This window comes from Syngnathoides biaculeatus, chromosome 10, assembly GCF_019802595.1.
Source record: "Syngnathoides biaculeatus isolate LvHL_M chromosome 10, ASM1980259v1, whole genome shotgun sequence".
Classification (NCBI taxonomy): domain Eukaryota; kingdom Metazoa; phylum Chordata; class Actinopteri; order Syngnathiformes; family Syngnathidae; genus Syngnathoides; species Syngnathoides biaculeatus.
The window spans coordinates 4,971,117-4,990,914 of NC_084649.1; the positions used below are offsets into that span (position 1 = coordinate 4,971,117).

Genomic DNA, 19,798 nt, shown 5'->3' on the forward strand with positions numbered 1-19,798 from the left:
GTCTACCTACTACAGTTCCCATTTCACTCTTTAGACTGAAACTACTGTAGAGAGTTATGGTGTGCGAGGTGCGTTCAAAGACACTGTGTATAAAAAAGTGAATGTGTACTTTAGTAAGACAGTAACCGTATTGAAAAAATGGAGGACGAGGAAAATTATGATCAGAATGCTTTAGTTAAAACACAATGAACACACAGTTATACGGATTTTATTTAGTTTTGTAATAAAGGAATTGATACATTATTTTATTAAGCCACAGCTGCAACGAATGCAAAGTTATAAATGTCCTTTTACCATTGTTCTTGTTTCATGGTGTAGTCCATTTTGTTTGCATTTTAAGGACACAAGTCCTCTTTTTGCTTTAAATCCTCAATTAATAAACAACACCTTCCCCAATAAAAAAAAACAAACCATCAGGCCACAGGTTTGTCCTCATGTTTTTTTTTTTTTTTTTTTAAATTGTACGTTGAAAGGCTGCAGTTGGCTACTACTGTCAACTGCTGGCTACTACCGTCGACTGAATAGGTGAAAACAAAGGGGTAATTCAGTCATTATTTTGGGGGCAAAGGCCCATCAGCAACATAATGAGGGGAAAAAAAACAATGTAATTTTTTCAATATCGTACCACCCCAATATACTGATGATAAGAAGGCATTTTTAATGCTTCTATTACATTATTTTATGTAATATACCCATAATGATCAATATTTGTACAATAATACTATTTACATTTGTATTTTAGATGAATAAAAAGAAATTCTATTATATGACCAGTCTGATATAAAAGAAAATTAGACAGTATGTACAAGTAGGGGGTTCCCTGCTCCAGCTTTCCATCAGTTTGGGGGTCCTTGGCCTGGAAATTTAGTTGAATTTATAACATGAAAAAAGGGTACTGGCCATTGGTATCAGTTTGGAGAAGAGCAAGTTACCAGTATCAGTGGAAAAAAAAAACCAGCAGTTGTGCATTCCTAGTGTGAATTTTCAACGTGAGCTCCTGCACACACTCAATATGTTAGTGGAAGTGACTGCTCAGAAGAAAGCCTGGCTGTCAGCAGTGGCTTAATTGACCCCTCCGTGGATATTGCGCAATCCGCGTCACTGACCAATCTGAGGCCAGAGATCTGCATAAACCACGCCCCTTTTTGGGGACCCGCAGTTTTCTCAGACAACGCTGCATGGTCCAGTATAGCTTCTGTTGCCGTTTTAGCGCGTATTTGGGTTCTTTAACAATAGAAATGGTTAAGAGGTGTAGTCACGGACTTTATAATAGTGACGACAGGTATCCTGAAAGGCTAGTTGGTGGAGTTCAATTCGTACCCTTTCCAAAACCGAAGACCCAGTACGAAAAATGTCTTTCATGGATCAAACTTTGTGGAAGACCGCATCATCAACTGAATCCATCTAAAATCAACCGGAACAGAAGACCGAGTACGAAAAATGTCTGTCCTATATTTGATTTTCAATACATGTCTCATATAAATGAATTAGCAGTTCTTCGCTTGCATAATATAGCTACGATTGACACACTTGATCTGTGTTGAGCGATATTTTGCGATGATCTGACTGCACAAACGTGTCCCTTTGTTCGCGGCTAATTAGCTAAGCTAAACCGGACTAGCAGTCCTAAAAGCCTTCGACGTGCACCGAGACACCAAGACTGAAGGAAGGATGCTTGAGGACAATAAAGTAGTGATTGTCGTACTCGGTCGGGACTTACGTAGGTTCGGCACTAATTCAAGAATAATTATTGAGGGGAGCGCGTGACGTTACACAAAGAAAACGAGAGAAACAACTCGTAAATCAAGCCTCGCCTTCTTCTTTTCCTTCATACGGCGGTTCACAAACGGCTATACAGATACATATACAGATTCTGCACACAAGTGTGATATGTAACACGAAAATAGGAAACTGTCAATGACGAATTCGTCTTTGGGTTATAATATATTATATTATGTGGCTTCTCGGCCTTTCTCTGACTCTGGAAAGATCTCGAGCTAATATCAATGGTTGAAATACTTGAAGCCCTGCTGTCTGCTTTTCAACGATATTTCACTGTTAGTTAAGAATGCGAGTGAGAAATCAGATGGTAAATCGGACAGTTTCGCTCTATTCTTTTCTTGATGCGCCGCCCTTTTTGCTAATTGTTTGTCTGACGTAGGCGGACGTGGCATGACGTCACTTCAGGAGGCGTGGTTAAGTGCCCTGTACGGAGGGGTCAATTACTCCCAACATATCTCCAGTGAATATTCTTCACTGATTTTTTCCCTGCCATTCCTGCCCAAAAATGACTTGTCACTTTATAATACGCTCTAATCCCGGTAATCCATTTCATGCAATTTGTAATACCCACTGAAACAGCATCATTTGTCAATGCTTTCATTTAACTATCAAAATATTCACTTCACTGATAATGATGCTAACAAAGATTATATTGTCTTGATTCATTGAGAGCCCAGATTAATTTTCATCACTCTAATTGCTAATGCAATAATTAAAAAAAAAAAAAACAAAAACGAGCCAAATGAACCTAAACATCCATCCACTCATCCATTTTCTTAGCCACTTGTCCTCACGACGATCGCGGGGAATGCTGGAGCCTATCCCAGCTATCAACGGGCAGGAGGTGGGGCACACCCTGAACTGGTTGCCAGCTAATCACAGGGCACATAGAGACAGACAGCCGCACTCACAAAGACACCTAGGGGCAATTTAGAGCGTCCAATTAATGGTGCGTGTCTTTTTTGGATGTGGGAAGAAACCGGAGTGCCCGGAGAAAACCAACAGTGGCACGGGGAGAACATGCAAACTCCAGAAAGGCGGGTCTGGGATTGAACCCGGCACTTCATCTGAGCCACTGTCCAGCCTGAACCTAAACAGCCCCGGAAATAAATTTAAGAGGCATGTTGGGAATATCTCTTTACTGTCCAATGTAATAATAATATTAAAATCACATATTAAAGGCTCTACTTGGGCATGACATTAAAATGCATATTGAAATGGCATAATGAAAACAAGAAAGTACATTACGTAAAACTGTCTAGTCACTCTATTTGGGGAACTGAAAAGAACAAGCACTTTCTAAACCCAAATAACCACAAACTGCTGCTAAAGTAGTGTTCAAATTAATAGCAATCCAATGTGACTAACCGGATTAATCCAGATTTTCAGTATATATTTTATTGCTGCATATCAAATAAGTTACCAGTAGGTGCAGTTGATTCTCAGAAAACCAACAAGACCCAGCATTGATGATATACTCACGTTTATGCCTGTGCAATTGGGCAATTTGTTGAAAGGGGTGTGTTGAAAAAAATAGTGGTGTGGTGTTAAATCAGGGACATCATCAATTTTGTGAAAAACATGTGAATCAGGTGGCCCTTACTTAAGGATGACGCCAGCACCTGTTGAACATGCATTTCTCCTTGAAAGCTTGAGGAAAATTGGTCATTCAACACATTGTTCAGAAGAACAGCGTACTTTGATTAAAAGGTTTGATTGGAGAGGGGAAACCTTATAGAGGTGAAAAAATTATAGGCTGTTCAGCTAAAATGATCTCGAATGCCTTAAAATGGAGAGCAGAACCAGAAAAACATGTCAGAAAACAAAAGACCACCATCAAAATGGATCGCAGAGTAACCAGAATGGCAAAGGCTCAGCCAATGATCAGCTCTAGGATCAACAAAGAGAGTGTGGCATTACCTGCAAGTACTATGACATTGAGAAGACCTTCTGCGTGAAGCTAATCCATTTACAAAAATTCCCCGCAAAGTCCCCTATGTTAAAACCGAAAAAAAGGCACAGGCAGAAGAGGCTACAATTTGCCAAATTTGGCCTAAAGAGAAATGGAGGAACATTTTGTGGATTGATGAGAGTAAAACTGTCCTTTTTGGTTCTAGGGACCGCAGACAGTTTGTGAGATGACCCCCAAACTCTGAATTCAAGACAGAGTACATAGTGAAGACAATGAAGTCTGGTGGTGCAAGCATCAAGATATGGGCATGTTTCTCTTACTGTGGTATTAGGCCTATTTATCACATACCAGGGATAATAGATCAGTTTGCATATGTTAAAATACTTGAAGGGGTCATGTTGCCTTATGGGGAAGAGGACATGCCCTTGAAATGGCTGTTTCAACAAGACAATGACCCCAAATACACTAGTAAACATGCAAAGTCTTAGTTCCAAACAAATGAAGTTAATGTCATGGAGTGGTCTGCCCAATCCCCAAACCTTAATTCAATCGAGAATTTCTGGGGTGACATAAATAGTGCTGTTTCTGAAGTGGAATAACATGTGAAAGGTGCAACAAGTTATTTGACTCCATGCCACACAGATGTGAAACAGTGCTTTAAAAAAAAAAAAAAAAAAAAAAAAAAAACTGGTCATACAACTAAATATTAGTTTGGTGATTCTAATGATTGGTAAATCCCAGAAAAAAAAAGGCTGTCCAAAAATGTTTTGAGTTTGTAAAGTCAACAGCAGACTGCTATTTTTTTGGTGGGAACACACCCCTTTGAACAGATTGCCCAATTGCACAGCCCTAAGCGTGAGTATATCATGAATGCTGGGTCTTGTTGGTTTTCTGAGAATCTACTGCACATACTGGTGACTTGTTTGACATAGCAATAAAAAGATATACTGAAAACATGGATTAATCTGGTTAGTCATATTGGACTTCTATTATTTTGAACACTAGCTGTACATACACTGCTACATTTTCATTTCCAGATCGTCATTGCAAATGAGAATCTGTTCTCAATGACTGTACCTGGAGACAAAAAAAAAAGGTTAAATAAAATAGAATTGTTTGGAATACTTCACAAATTTTGTTTTGACTATATTGGAGAGAAACATGCAATTTGCCAAAGGCGACAGTGCCCACAAATGGGATTATTTCACAAAGCTTTACATTACAAAGAGGAACCAAACAAGGATATCCATGCTCACCAAGCTATTTGCAATAATCATCAAACCTCTTGTTGTCGCTATTTGTCAGAATGCTAATATGAAAGCTATCTCCTCAAGAGTGACAGAACAAAAAAAATCAATCTATATGCTGATGATATTCTACTTGATTTACAGGAACCCAGGAAGATTTCAGTCTTAAGAAGAAGTCACGAATATCAGATTTCTCCATCAACTGAACAAAATCAACAATACTCCTAGTAACAGCAAACTCATGGACTCCTAAAGATGAAATCCCAGATTATCCTATTCCGATAGGACAATGGTCCCCAACCTTTTTTGTGTAGGCAATATTTTTCACAAAACGGCTGTCAAGGTGTGGCATATATGTGTGTGCGTGTGTAAGTGTGGGGCTTGTGAATCACGTGTTGCAATGAACCCGTAACACATAAGGAATCTTGTATTTTCTTTTAAATGTAGCTTTCTTTTTGCAGGCAGTCTGTGACCCCTCTGTTGTCTCATCGTTGTCTTGTATAACCTTTCCAAAGAAACTATCCAGTGAACTGTTTCTGGTTCATTTTATGTTGGCGAGTGCCAAAGAGTCAAGCGCGGAAATGAAGCGAAGGCGGAAGTGGTTGTCTTTCAAAATAAGACAACTGGAAGGAAAAAAATGTAGTCATTTAATTATTCATTCTTTGCGGCCCAGTACAAAATGGTCTATGGACTGGTACCAGTCCAGGGCCCGGTGGTTGGGGACCACTGCTCTAGGGAACATTAACTATTGGGCATTAATATTTCATCAAATCTAAAAATCTGCATAAAAATGGCTCAGTTTTTGACCCAATTCTCAGTGTCCAAACACCAGGCCAAAGCTGAACCAATGTTGACTGGGTAGCTTACTCAAGCCGAACAATGCCGAACACCCACGGGGTGGTGGCGAGACGAGCCACTGTTCACTTCGAGTCAATAAGTCACTCATATTCAAGCCAGTCCATGCTCATAATGTGAGCACCGACATTCATGAGTGCTTCTCAAGATTGTTTTGGGGTATTTTTCCAGTACTGTATTTTCTTTGGTCCAAGGAAAGACATCAGTGCTACCAGAAGCAAAGGAAAGTTGAGCAAAGCACAGTGGATCTAAGGAGAGATAATCACCAAGTAAGAAAATGGGGTGCGTGTTTACTACGGGGTTTTGCTAACATTGTACGGCTAATTTGACTTTCGACTATCCTAAAGAATAAAAATGCAATAAAAGACAGCTGGTTTTGCCAATGGAGTGACAAGCATGACAAAGCAAAGGCCACAGATAAAAGAAATAGAGAAGCGACTGGAGAATAACCTAGTCAAATTACAAAGGCTTCAGCATCACACTTCCTCTTTTCTTGCTCTTTTACGCTCTCCATATCCATCCACTGATGCCAAAACACTGTGGCCCGAAAGGCAAAGATATGCATTTAAGTTGCATTTTTTGTTGTTTAAATACAGGATGTATGCGTTTTTACATAAATAGGAAATTGAATTTACTATTTGGAGGTTGAAACAGTTTAAACTCATTTACATAATGGAAAAAATGTTTGAGGTTGAACAAATCAGACATTGAACACTTCGCTAGAACAAAATATCTTCAAATTCCAAGGTTACATTTCATTTTAGTAAATGCGAACAACATGGAATCGACTACTTACAACAACCATTTAATAATTATGTATTTAGGACACGGGATGAACTGTTCCAAGGATTTCAAATAACAGCTGGGAATTTTCTTCAATACAATAAATTAAAAGAAGCAATAATTTTCATTTTTTTATTATTATTTTTTTTTTTTAAAAAGAATACCCTCATTCCAGAGCTCTCTCGATCTACCAGAGTTTGTCAACCAAATAATGAAGCTTCTTTTGCAGAGTAAAAGATACAGTGGTTTCTCTACTTACGAACAATTTTAGTCATGAAAAATTCAGGTTACAAAAGACCCCCTCAGAAAAATATTGTCTTATTACGAAGAAAAATTCTGGATACGAAAGGAAAAAATAGACGCTGGACTCAGTGTTCCTAAATTCCACCAAACGTAAACATTCTGTATCTTGGTTTGTGTGGCGTGATAGAGCTGCTCTCTCATTGGCAATCACTGTAGCATTTTCCTGGCATCCCATTAGCTAGGAGGGAATGGATTTGGCTATTTACATGTAAAAAGCGCTTCTACTTTTTTAAAAATTCCCGTTATGAAACGAAATTTTGGAACAAATTAATTTCGTAAGTAGAGGTACCACTGCATGCCCAAGACCAGGTAAATGGGAGTGAATATGTTATTTTGAAATACAGTAGATAATTGTAGAAATGGATTAGTCGGAAAATTATTTATATAAGAGTGCTTAAGTTAAAACTGTACAATGACACTCCAATAATATGGAATTCATTTAGTTTTGGTAAATAAGATGAGAAAAATTATTTTGGTTGTATAGTGAATCAGAGCTGCAAGGAATTCAAAGTTATCAATCTTTTTTTTAACCTGTCCTGTTTATTGGCATGCCCATGCAGACTGGTGAATCTGTATGCCTTTTGTGCTCATTCTGTTTACTGAAAATTCTGTCAGACAGAAAACGGTTTTAGGGCATATACCGAGGGATAGAACAGACAAGAGGAATCGGGGTGTGCACCACACCCGAAGAACAGACAGTAACGTTTGCAAAGTCAAATCATGTTCTTATTTGTGAATGGTGGGGACACCCGTTGAGGACATTCAACAACTAACCAATTGGACAAGATGAGGGAGAACAGAAAAGAGAAAGACAGGATATGGCAAATGAGCAAGGCAGTGGTACTGAAGAGCGGAGCGGTGGGATGCTTTTAAAGTGTCAAAACACCCGTAAGAACCTGTGACTTGATATCTTAATACAATCTCTGTTATTATTGGTTGTCACAGCATAAGCAATTCAAGCCTTAAGTCTGAAAATGAAATGTATCAGTGACTAAATACTAGGTTACATGTATATTAGTCAAATGGTGTAGGGACTTGCTGTGTCGGCACATCAAAGATGGGCGAGCCTGACCCGCTCCATCCGCAAACGGTCTAAGCCAGTGAGCCCATCCTGCGGGGGACCCATCCTGTGGGGGACCCAGCCAGAGGGACGCCACCCACTCCACAGGACCTAGGCCTGTTCCCCAGCACAGCTGAAGCACCCCAAAGGGAATACTGTGCATCAACAACATCACAATGAACAAGCACACCAGTGTTGTAAGTTTGGATAAAATGTGAACTTTCAAACATTTTCAAGCTTATTTTGTATTTATCTACAATAACTGTTCCAAGTGTTTTAGGCCATGAAAAAAAAACTATGTACAAATTTCTTCTGTACAATAGTAAAGGTGCTTATTGGCCTCAAAATGACTGCTTAAATTTAATGGACAATCGGCGATATCGGATGCAGTTTTCACAGGTGAAGCCCAAAGCCAAAAAACAAGCACTACGTAATGGTTAATAAATCAATTTAAAAGTCAACACCTGAGCAACTAGTCACATGGTTCCAGTTCTGCTGCTCACTTAAAAAGTGGGTGGATTCAAACAAAAGGTGCAATGTCCTGAGTTGCTTCAACACATCTAGATCTAAATACCATGAAATAAAAGCTGGGATTCTGAACTTTTAGTCTCATGATCATCTTTTGAGCTGAAAACCAAATATCTTCAGTATACAACAAAATGAGAAATTTGTCTTGCCGTTCCAATGCCTCGGGAAGGGAATGTATATATGCTATACAAGCTGTGGGATGACAATTACGTAAGACTACATGATGGATGGTCCAATGGCAACAATGGAAAGGTTGGTTTAGAACCATTTTAGTGTTTGATTTTACTGGTTGGAATAATTTCTTTGAATTTATGTATGCATTTATTTAATTAAACGATTGTATTTTTTTTATTGGGATATTGTACGTTATTCCGTAGTGTTTGTTTTACCCCTAGGAATGTTTGACATCTTGGATCCATTCAAATATACTTATGTCTTACATTGAATGACCTTCCAAAAAAATGTATCAAAAAAATATTTTTTATACTTTCCTCCTACAATAATCAGTCAAAAGAAGAACACCGACTAGGATATAGCAATAAACCTACTCTTTTGCTGTGTAAACAGAAGGCTAGTTAATAGCAAAACCAGAGGGCTTTTCTCTCAGTAGTTATCCATGTACGACTACTCTTCCAGTCTGAACAATGACGGTGTTGTGAGTGAAAACACGTCTACTGGTTGTTTACTGTCAAACGTCCAGTCCAGCTTTCCTGGTCATGTGACTGCTCAACGAATTCTGGGAGATGAACACCAGAATTCAACTAATACATACATGTATGTTTGATGAAAATCCAATATATGAACAAACCAATAGTGTCTACACACTTATTGATAGGTTATAAGGTGCCTTGAGCAGTTCAGCGAACAGTGAACCAGTCACTCACATTTGAAAAATGTACGGGTGTGGTCAGTCAATCCCGCTCTAAAGTTATGAGTGCGGGCCACAAGTCACACCCACAGATATAAAGTTGCGGGTGTGTGTTCTGTTTTGTAATTATGAGTGTACCCCTGTAAGAGCGGAGGGGGGCGGTGTCAGGTAAACTAGGAAGTAGAAGTAGGGAGCAACAAATAGAGCAACATGGCAAAACTCGACTGAAGTTCTAGTTTTTTTGCTGGTGAATGGCATCACAACATTGGAGATGTAATGGTTAATCAAAAATGCCATGTTGTATCATGCGCTTTCACAATCAAAATATACAGTTTGTTTCTCGGTACAAACAAGACTGAGGTGGCCATTTTCACTGCCAATCGTTACTCAAACTATAATAAAGAATAACTACTGCAAATATATCAAATTATTCTCAATTGTATAATTCCATATGTACCTCTACCTATGGATGAAAAAGCAAAGCTTGAAGAGTCTGTCAGCAAATGGACGAACCAAAATGACGTTTCTGGGCAAAGGTCAGCTGCCACAAAGCTTACAGTACTGTCTATACATTATAGTGTTGTACAATAATACTAAAGTATATTTATAATTTTGTAAGTAACAAAATTGTAGTTTGATGGCATTCACTAGAACTCTGCGCTTAAGGGCACACAGCCAACACAAATAATACAGTACAGTAATAACATTGAATAAAAACAGTAACTCATTTACTATGTTTGGTACTTAGCAATTTTTATTCAACAGAAAAAGGAAGGGGGTTCTGGGGTTGTCACAGATAGACGCTGTTTCAATTTATTTCAATGGGAAACAGATTTAACAAAATATAAGCAAATTAAGTTACGAACTTGGTCATGGAACAATTCAAACTCCTTTTGTCAATGTACTACTCTACTGCATTTTTTTATAAAAATAGTTCACGTTGCAGTAGTTCCACTTAGGATATTTCAATGATAAAAATGTACAAATAGGTAACAGAACGCTGCCATTTGACGGTTTATTTTGCCACCTGTATGACCTTCGAAGTGCCACCAGTGACATTGGGCACCACCACGTGCTGACACTAGTTTATAATGTCTATTGATTGGACACACTTTGGGGGAACAAGCGCCAGCCACTGTAAAGGTAACAAATGACACCAATGAATGTTAACAGGTTAAATTTAAGTCTTCGGGCTAGTTATCATGTATAGGTGGCCAACATCACACCACTTTGAAGGGCACCCTGAGGAACACCTCCTTATGCTAACGCACCGTTGTGTTGCACGCCACATGACTTCCATTTTTCAAAAGTGATGTCAGAAAATATAATCACAATCTTTCTACGTGCATTTTGACACGGATGTATGGATTGAAGCGAGTCGGCATAAATGGTGAGCAGTTATCGCGAAGGCGGCTCACAATTAACGATGACCGACACCCTTTGAATCGAGACGGCGCTTCCATTAGCTTACGTAGAAGCTGATGGAAGACAAAGTAAGGCTTAAAAGTGGCCAACATGTTGAGAAAAAGGAAGCTACGCAGCAACACTGCTGGGAACTCAATGGAACAGCGGCGGTGCGCCTCGCACTTGCTCTCTTGAAATTGAACGAAGATGTTTGGATGGATATGTTAGCGTTCCATAGCGACGGCGGACACGACTCGTCCATGACAGCAATACGAACAGGTTGGGGGGAAACCAGGCTAAAACTACTACATGGCAAATGCGACACTTACTTTGACGATACAACAATCGATGAGTCCGCTGCGGGTTTTGGTGTTGACTGTGAAAAGCGTTGTTCGATTTGGACGTCAAATGTAAAAATTGAGCACACTCTGCTCCGTTGCCGCTTAGTTTGCTCCCACTCGTATTTCGACGTGATTGTGGGCGGGGCTACGTGCGGCGTTCGAGACGGGCGGCCGCCCAATCAGAGGAGACGCAACGCAGCAGAGACAGGAAAAAGAGATGGAGGTCAGACTCTGCTCCCAAAACATACGACCACAAAACAACTGTCAATTGAATAAACAAAAAGGGCCGAGGACACTAACATGTGGATAAGAAGGCTCTATGAACACAATTGACAAATAATACGCTTTTCTTGTTGCCGTAGTTTTGAATGCAGTATCTGTTTCGCGAGCTACATTCGCTCCTCCTACTCATAGGCATAGTAAAATACGGAGGGGAGGGAGCGACCTTTCACTATTTCAACATAATTGATAGATTTGGTTTGAACACACAGTAGGGGGGGGAGACCTTAATGATTCGTTTGTGTTTCGCTTGGACAACTTGTTCCGTCATGCCTGTCCACTATTGCGCGATTAACTAAAACTGCCAGCCATTGCCTATTTCCGATCTGGTTATATAACCAGCCGAATCGGCTATGAAATCATATCAAGTACGCGCATCTCATCTGTCACGGAGTCGTTGTCCTTCTCCCCAGCCGCCGGTGTTTAAAGGTTGTTGGTTAGGCTGCTGTGCTCATAGGCACCTCGTGTGGAAATGAATCACTTCTGTTAGTGTTCTCCATCTCTGCAATCATTTTGTCACAGACTGCTGCCCTAAATTTTGATCCGATTGTGTAAGAGGCCAAATTGGCTAAGAAAACATGTTACATCAAAACTGCGAATGATGCAACGTCAATTCAGTGACAGCTGCAAACACAGGATGGGAGGAGGGAGAATTACAGTGCAATATGGGCAAGACCTTATGTGGAGAATTACAAGGGAAGTCATTTTTTAAATATTTTTATTCATTCCCAACCACAGTGCTTTTATAATAGTCCAAAATGTTAGTAAATATATCAATATTTAAGAAAGTAAAGGTGAAATTTAGACTTTCTTTGGCAAATAAACATAACAATGGGTGTGCAGAATTATTACACGAATGAAAAACATTTTCTCACTTCACTTTTTTTGTTTGTTTAAACAAGAATTATAAACAATTCAAAACTTTCCCAATGGAAACTGGTGTGAAGCCACCTTTCTTTTCAATAACAATGACCCTTCCATCCGTGGATTCTATCAGTTTGAAATCTGATTTGTAGTCGATCAAGGTTTTGTACAGCAGAAACCACAGCCTCCCATACTGTATTCTCCCATTCATGAACTGCCCACAAGTTCTCTATTGGGTTTAGGTCAGGGGAGGAAGGGTTGCCATGCCATCACTTTTTTTTTTTTTATAAATCTTTCAGGCCTTCACTGGGCATCCACGCAGAGTACTTAGATGCATGTGATGCGAGCATTGTCCTGCATAAAATTAAGTCTTTTTGAAAGATGCAGATTCTTCTGTATGCCTACCTGAAGAAAGTCTTCTAAAGACTGACAGTATGATTGAGTGTTAATTTTTCAGCTCATTTTCTCCACCTTAAGGTCCAACCAAGTTATTTTCAATTATACCAGTGTCTCACCTCCCCTATGCTGGCATCTCAATCCAAGTGGAGTTCTGTGCCCATTCGTGATCCAGCCACGGGTCCGTCAAAAGTCACTATGATTTCATGAGTCACAAAACGTTTGAAAAGTCAGTCTTCAAATATTCCTTGGCCCAGTCTAGACATTTCAGCATATAAGCTAAATTCAGTCTTTTTTTCCCCAAAATTTTCTAACTTTGGCCTTGACGATGCGTTTCTGGTAGCTTGACACTTCTAAAATCCTTCAGTTATAACAATTTGCATGTCTTGCAATCCTGCTAGCAATTCAAAACAAAACGTTTGATGGTTGTGTAATCACACCCCGATAGATATTTGAACAGTGCTGCAATCATGAGATAATTTGAGTTTTGACTCCATTAAATCTTTTTTGGCCCATTTTGCTAAACTAAAATAAGATGTGATCACACACATTCATACAGTCCCCTAATAATTGGAACGGCAAGGTCAATTCCTTTTTTTGTTGTTGTTGTGTATACTCAAACAAAAGATGCTGTCCTGACTTAACATCTCAAGGTAAATATCATGAAATAAAAGCTGAATTTCTTAACTTTTGTCTCATATTCGTTTGATCTGAAACCCAAATATCTTCGGTATTCAATAAAAACCAAGGATTTGACCTTCTGTTCCAAACCTTTTAGAGGGGACTGCATACGGTGTTGAACTCCTTGAGCCACACACGCACACATTCATTCTATGCTGAAATTAAGCATTCAGGTTTACTCAGGTGGGATTTAGGAAATGTGCCTAAAACAATACTGCACATGGTGTATAGTTAATAACGACCATTTATTTATGTACCAGCAGATTTGTTTGCATTGTTCAACATTTTCCCTGCTCTAAGCCAGAAAGTACAGTAGAATAAGGACATCTGAAGTTGGAGAATTTTTTTCAGGAACGTATATTTAGATGAACATATTTACAAAGTATTGCAAACAAACATAGATCAAAATTGAACCAAAAAAAAAAAAAAAACTCAGCTTGTCTCAAAAGTATTTATCAAGGGCAAAAGGGCAGGACCCACGTTAAGTAGGGATACAGACCAGAACCAGTCTTCAGTGAACCATGATGTGCTACAGCACAATGTGGAGAGTGACAGTGAGGAATACTCATCTTTTAAAAAAAAAAAAAAAAAAAAAAAAATGAAAATAAACTGGCACACCGTTCAGAGAGAAGGACTACAGTCTAATACAAAAAAATAGTGCTTGTCACCATTTCAAAAGCTACAAAAAGAAAATAAAAGACATTTGAAGACAAAAATAAAATCACAGTGTAGAAGAAAATGAAAGACTCCAGGAAGTCAGGTTTTTGTCAAGATCGCTTGTAAAGTGCCGTTACATACCGGGTGTTTAAGAGATCAAGCCTCGTTTTGAACAGGAAGTGTTAAAATGCACAACTGGAGAACAAATGTATTTGAAAACGTTCAAAAATATTTTTCCATTCTTTTATGCAACTTAACTGCAAGCTGAATATAAAGCTTGTGTGTAATGCTCTATGCACCGAGAGAAGTCACCTTTAATTGTACAGGCAGACGAAAGGCATCATCAAGTTGCATGGGAACCCATGTGTATCTGGTCCAAAGGACTTTCTCCTGCATTTACGAGGTTACTTATTGTGTTTAATCCTGATTCATAATGGTGACTTCCCGAACACAGGAAGTCAGTGGTTGTAGCCTCTTAATTCACCACACTGAACCCTTAAAAGAAGGAGAAACAGCTGCAGACAGGTCTTGCATTGCCAAGCACAGTGCGATTCCAACCACTGTTGCTCTATGGCGCCCTCATGTGGCACCGAAAAGGGCGAGCTGATGCACTTTTCCCAGCTGTGATATCAGTCGCTTCATGCGGTGTTTGAGCTGAGGCAGGCGGGCGAGAGGTTCAGGAGGCTCCAGTTCCCCAGTGTAGTCCAACCAGCGTTCCAGCACTACATACAAGCACAAAATAAACAAGGTTTAAGGAAACCAAATCTTTGGCCTCCCACGCAGCTTGGGCTTTGGACCCATGACTTCTGTTCCAAGAAGAGGATTTAATTTTTGCCTGCAACAACACCCAGCAGTCGATCAATAATTCCCAGAACTGATTATCTCTCACAGAAAACTAATGTGCTACGCCACAATGGTTGAGATTCCTTGCATCATATTACAAGGGCATTGGTCCGCAACAGCCTTGATGTGCAATATTTAGAGGTTAGAAATGGGAGGCCGGTGTAATTGACCCCTCCGTACAGGGCACTTAACCACGCCTCCTGAAGTGACGTCACGCCACGTGCGCCGACGTCAGACAAACAATTGGGAAAAATATCGGCGCAGCAAGAAAGCAATAGAGCGAAACTGTCCGATTTACTGGCTGATTTCTCACTCGCATTCTTTGCTAACAGTGAAATATCGTTGAAAAGCAGACAGCAGGGTTTCAAGTATTTCAGCGAGGGGTATTTCAATGGTATTTACATGCATATCGACGGAGAAACCATTGATATTAGCGCGAGATCTTTCCAGAGTCAGAGGAAGACCGAGAAGCCACATAAAATAATATATTATAACCCAAAGACGAATTCGTCATTGACAGTTTCCTATTTTCGCGTTACATATCACACTTGTGTGCAGAATCTGTATATGTATCTGTATAGCCGTTTGTGAACCGCCGTATGAAGGAAAAGAAGAAGGCGAGGCTTGATTTACGAGTTGTTTCTCTCGTTTTCTTTGTGTAACGTCACGCGCTCCCCTCAATAATTATTCTTGAATTAGTGCCGAACCTACGCAAGTCCCGACCGAGTACGACAATCACTAGTTTAGTGTCCTCAAACATCCTTCCTTCAGTCTTGGTGTCTCGGTGCACGTCGAAGGCTTTTAGGACTGCTACTCCGGTTTAGCTTAGCTAATTAGCCGCGAACAATGGGACACGTTTGTGCAGTCATATCATCGCAAAATATCGCTCAACACAGATCAAGTGTGTCAATCATTCACACTTAGCTATGTTATGCAAGCGAAGAACTGCTAATTCATTTATATGAGACATGTATTGAAAATCAAATTTAGGGTTTACCTTCGTGCAAACATATCTGTTCCGGTTGATGGATTCAGTTGATCATGCGGTCTTCCTCAAAGTTTTATCCATCAAAGACATTTTTCGTACTCGGTCTTCTGTTCCGGTTGATTTTAGATGGATTCAGTTGATGATGCGGACTGCTAGTCCGGTTTAGCTTAGCTAATTAGCCGCGAACAAAGGGACACGTTTGTGCAGTCAGATCATCGCAAAATATCGCTCAACACAGATCAAGTGTGTCAATCGTAGCTATATTATGCAAGCGAAGAACTGCTAATTCATTTATATGAGACATGTATTGAAAATCAAATATAGGACAGACATTTTTCGTACTCGGTCTTCTGTTCCGGTTGATTTTAGATGGATTCAGTTGATGATGCGGTCTTCCACAAAGTTTGATCCATCAAAGACATTTTTCATACTGGGTCTTCGGTTTTGGAAAGGGTACGAATTGAACTCCACCAACTAGCCTTTCAGGATACCCGTCGTCACTATTATGAAGTCCGTGACTACACCTCTTAACCATATCTATTGTTAAAGAACCCAAATACGCGCTAAAACGCCAACAGAAGCTATACTGGACCATGCAGCGTTGTCTGAGAAAACTGCGGGTCCCAAAAAGGGGCGTGGTTTATGCTGATCTCTGGCCTCTTATTGGTCAGTGACGCGGATTGCGCAACATCCACGGAGGGGTCAATTGCACAGCAACAAGAAGCCATGCTCAGTTACTGCCATACTTGCAGTTTTACACTTGATTGCTTTATATGTATGACAGAAATCTTTTTCAAACAAATATTTACTGAAGGCTTTACACCATCTGGAGTTTTGGGGCCGATTTTAAAAAAATTATAACCAATCACTGACGGAGATGGAGCACTGAGTATTTAAATGATCTGTTCATTTATTGTATATATTTGTGTACTTAATTGTTCTAAAAAACATTTACAATAAATAATGTATCTTTGTTCATCTATTTATGCCAGTGAGGCATAGAGACAGACAGAACAAATTAATGGTCTTCTATTGGATGGCAGTAAAGTAGATACAGCAATTTATGTATCTACTTTTTGTGGCATCTTCGTTTGTTGGTGTGCTGTGAAATTTGTCAATTGGAAAGCAGGTACCTTGGCTTCAAAAAGGCTGGGATTCGCTGCTCTGATCAGCTCATGTGTTCAACACAACAGCATAATTTTTACACACAACACCGAGCACTAGCACTAGCTTGCTATCGAAAATTTAAGTCCAGAGTATCATTTTCTGAAAGTATCAGTTTTCTCTCTTTAAAATTGTATTTGGTGTAGAGTGGGTTAAAAAGTACGTAAACGTACATTAAGCAAGCATTACATGAACACCCTCTCCTGTCATGAGCACCAATGACCACCAACGCGTCCCCACCCCCCTTTTCTTATAAACAGTTGGCCCGATCCACTCATGTTGTCATCCCCATGGAAATGAGTGTAAATGGAACCATGCAATGCAATCGGAATACAAGATTTTATTATTGAAGGACTTTGACATTGCGCAATTTTGAAAGAACAAATTTGTCTTGTAATCTGATCTGCGCATTACGTGTCGTCTCAGCCGTCGTCTCACCCATAGCACCTTTTAAATATAACCATTGGCCGTCAGATATTTACAGAACTACGTGAAAAGACACAAAAAAGAAAAACTGTAGAAATACTACTATCTAAAATAAACTAGCTTTTGGATTTAGATATACTGTGCAGGAACGTGACGCAGAGTAAATGTGTTTTGTGGAGCTGATCAACCAGCAAATTCTCACATTAAAACGGATTGTTCAATCAGCAAAAAATATCTATCAGCTTATTCCCATCAGGCCAATAAAATAATCGATATTTATAAAGTCTAATTTACTGTGATGATGACATTTCAAGGTCACGAATGGCTACATCTTGACATGGAATAAGAAGGCAGGCATGGTTTGTTCCGGTTTTTCATTTAAACTGCATTAGCAAAGGTTGGTGATAGAATAGAGCACGTGACGGCTGCAACTGAAATTCAGGTTATGGCGCTGCACTAGTCACCGTAAGAATGGATCTCTGTCATAAACCAAGGGTCCTCTGAATACTGACAATTACTTTAGATAAAAAGTATGTCTTTTGGCTTGTCCTGTTAGGAGTCACTACAGGGTGACATCTCAGATGAACGCTCATATTTGTTTGGCACAGTTTTTACACCAGATGCCCTTCCTGAGGCAACCCCTCTTGGGGAATAGAGGCCCCCATGAGATATGAACTCATGACCCCTGATTTACCAAAGCAATGCTCTAACCACTGAGGTATGGGGCCTCTACTGACAATCACTTTATATAAACTCGTATTGAAAAAAAAAAGGATGAAACGTTCCAGTGATTGTGGCATTTAGCAAGCAACATAAATTAGCTTCAACAAGATTGTTTCAGTTATTCCTTCTGCTGTTGGCAGGTTTGACCATTGTACTTTGTTAGCTACAATAAACAAAATATGTGAAGTTAATGTTAAACACATAGCTATCATAAACACATAATGTAATGGAATACTATTTTTTGGAACTTTAGCTGCTGAGAAATTAACTTTATTGGGAGTATGGACAGAAGTGGTAGCAGCAGAATTGCAACCGTGAGACTTTGATTGAGGCTGTCATTTCCACCTACAGTAATAAATAGTGTACCTACTCTCTTCATGCATGTTCTAAATCCAAAACAGATTTAACAGAATGGGCTCATGGGTTTCATCAAGCCGCTGATGTTAACATAAAAACACCACTGGATTTGCATGATCCTTTTTCAAATGAAATCATTTTAAATAAACATTTACATCATCCAATTCACATAATTCATTTCAAATTGACAGTGCATAAAATTCCCCAAACATGAATGAATGACTGAGTCACTGTTTTAGTGCTTAACATTTAGAGAAAAAAAAAGGCTAAAACATTGATAATTGTCTTCCAAAGGAAGATGTTTTCAAATGTCTTCTTTTAATTCAACACAAAGATAATCAGTCTGCTTTATCATTACAATTATAAATATTAACTGTAATAATATATTAAAATTTGTCGGGAGGCTGAAATTCTGCAGTTTTGGTCAACAGTTAAAGTTTCTCAGCAATGAACAGATTATCAAAAATCCTTAGGGAATAATGTGATAATCGATTAGTTGTCGATTAATCATTCCATCTGTATGACATGACAGCAGTGCTATTTATCAGGCTAAAATGAACACATTTAACATGAATGGGATTTATACTGAGGATTAAAAAAAAAAAAGAAAAAAAAAAGTTTAGACACCCTTGTTCAATTACCAGGTTTTTGCAACTAAAATTTTATAAATTTCCCACCCTTAACATGATCCCGAAATTGCACGACTCAATTGGATTCATTTGCATTTGAACAGCTGTGTGGACTTTTTTGATCTACTGCACATGAATTTAAGCTTTCACAGTTGAAGCAAATGAATATGTGTCTTACCGTCCAACTCTCGCTCAATAAAGTCCATTCTGTGCGAGACATCGTCTTGAACTGCATCTATGTGATCCAGCAGGTTGATCTGCCATTGTTGTTGTTGCTTGCAGCTATGAGGAGCCTCTTCAGGAGGACTCCACACCTCTCTCTTCACTTCAATCTGAGACCTTGGGCCTCCAGACATAGCCTAGCAATGATCAAAGGGGTTTGAGGTGGGGACGACGACATGCTTTTATTACTCCACATAAACACAAAAAGGATATTGTCCATCATTCAAAGGAGGCCCTCGGTTTACGACAGTGACAACATGCTTTGGTGTTACGTACAGATCACAATGAACTACTTCGTAAAAGATGTGCTTAGTTAATGATTTGTTTGAAATTTGCGGCGCGGTGTTTTTCCACACATTTATTTTAATGATCACATATTCCAATTTATAAATTCAAATTACATCACAGTTAAACTGAGCCCCCCGTATGGGAGCTACAATGCATGCATTTACACCAGACTTACGAATTTTCTCACAAATTGTCAAG

General features: G+C 39.3%; 2 protein-coding genes across 8 annotated transcripts in view; both read right to left on the minus strand.

The window, feature by feature from the left end:
• The window catches only part of ndrg3a (ndrg family member 3a), a 55,379-nt gene extending 44,141 nt beyond the window's left edge, over positions 1 to 11,238 (minus strand). For all 3 annotated transcript variants that reach the window (XM_061832423.1, XM_061832422.1, XM_061832424.1), the window contains exon 1: positions 11,072 to 11,238. The gene's annotated coding sequence lies outside the window, so the exon portion shown is untranslated. The remainder of the gene's footprint in view (positions 1 to 11,071) is intronic.
• A 2,291-nt stretch (positions 11,239 to 13,529) lies between these two features.
• The window catches only part of phf20a (PHD finger protein 20, a), a 28,290-nt gene continuing 22,021 nt past the window's right edge, over positions 13,530 to 19,798 (minus strand). For all 5 annotated transcript variants that reach the window (XM_061832719.1, XM_061832715.1, XM_061832718.1 and 2 more), the window contains 2 exons: positions 19,269 to 19,449; positions 13,530 to 14,682 (listed from right to left, as the gene is read on the minus strand). In XM_061832719.1, coding sequence (XP_061688703.1) covers positions 14,540 to 14,682; positions 19,269 to 19,449 — 324 coding nt within the window. In that variant the 3' untranslated portion in view covers positions 13,530 to 14,539. The remainder of the gene's footprint in view (positions 14,683 to 19,268; positions 19,450 to 19,798) is intronic.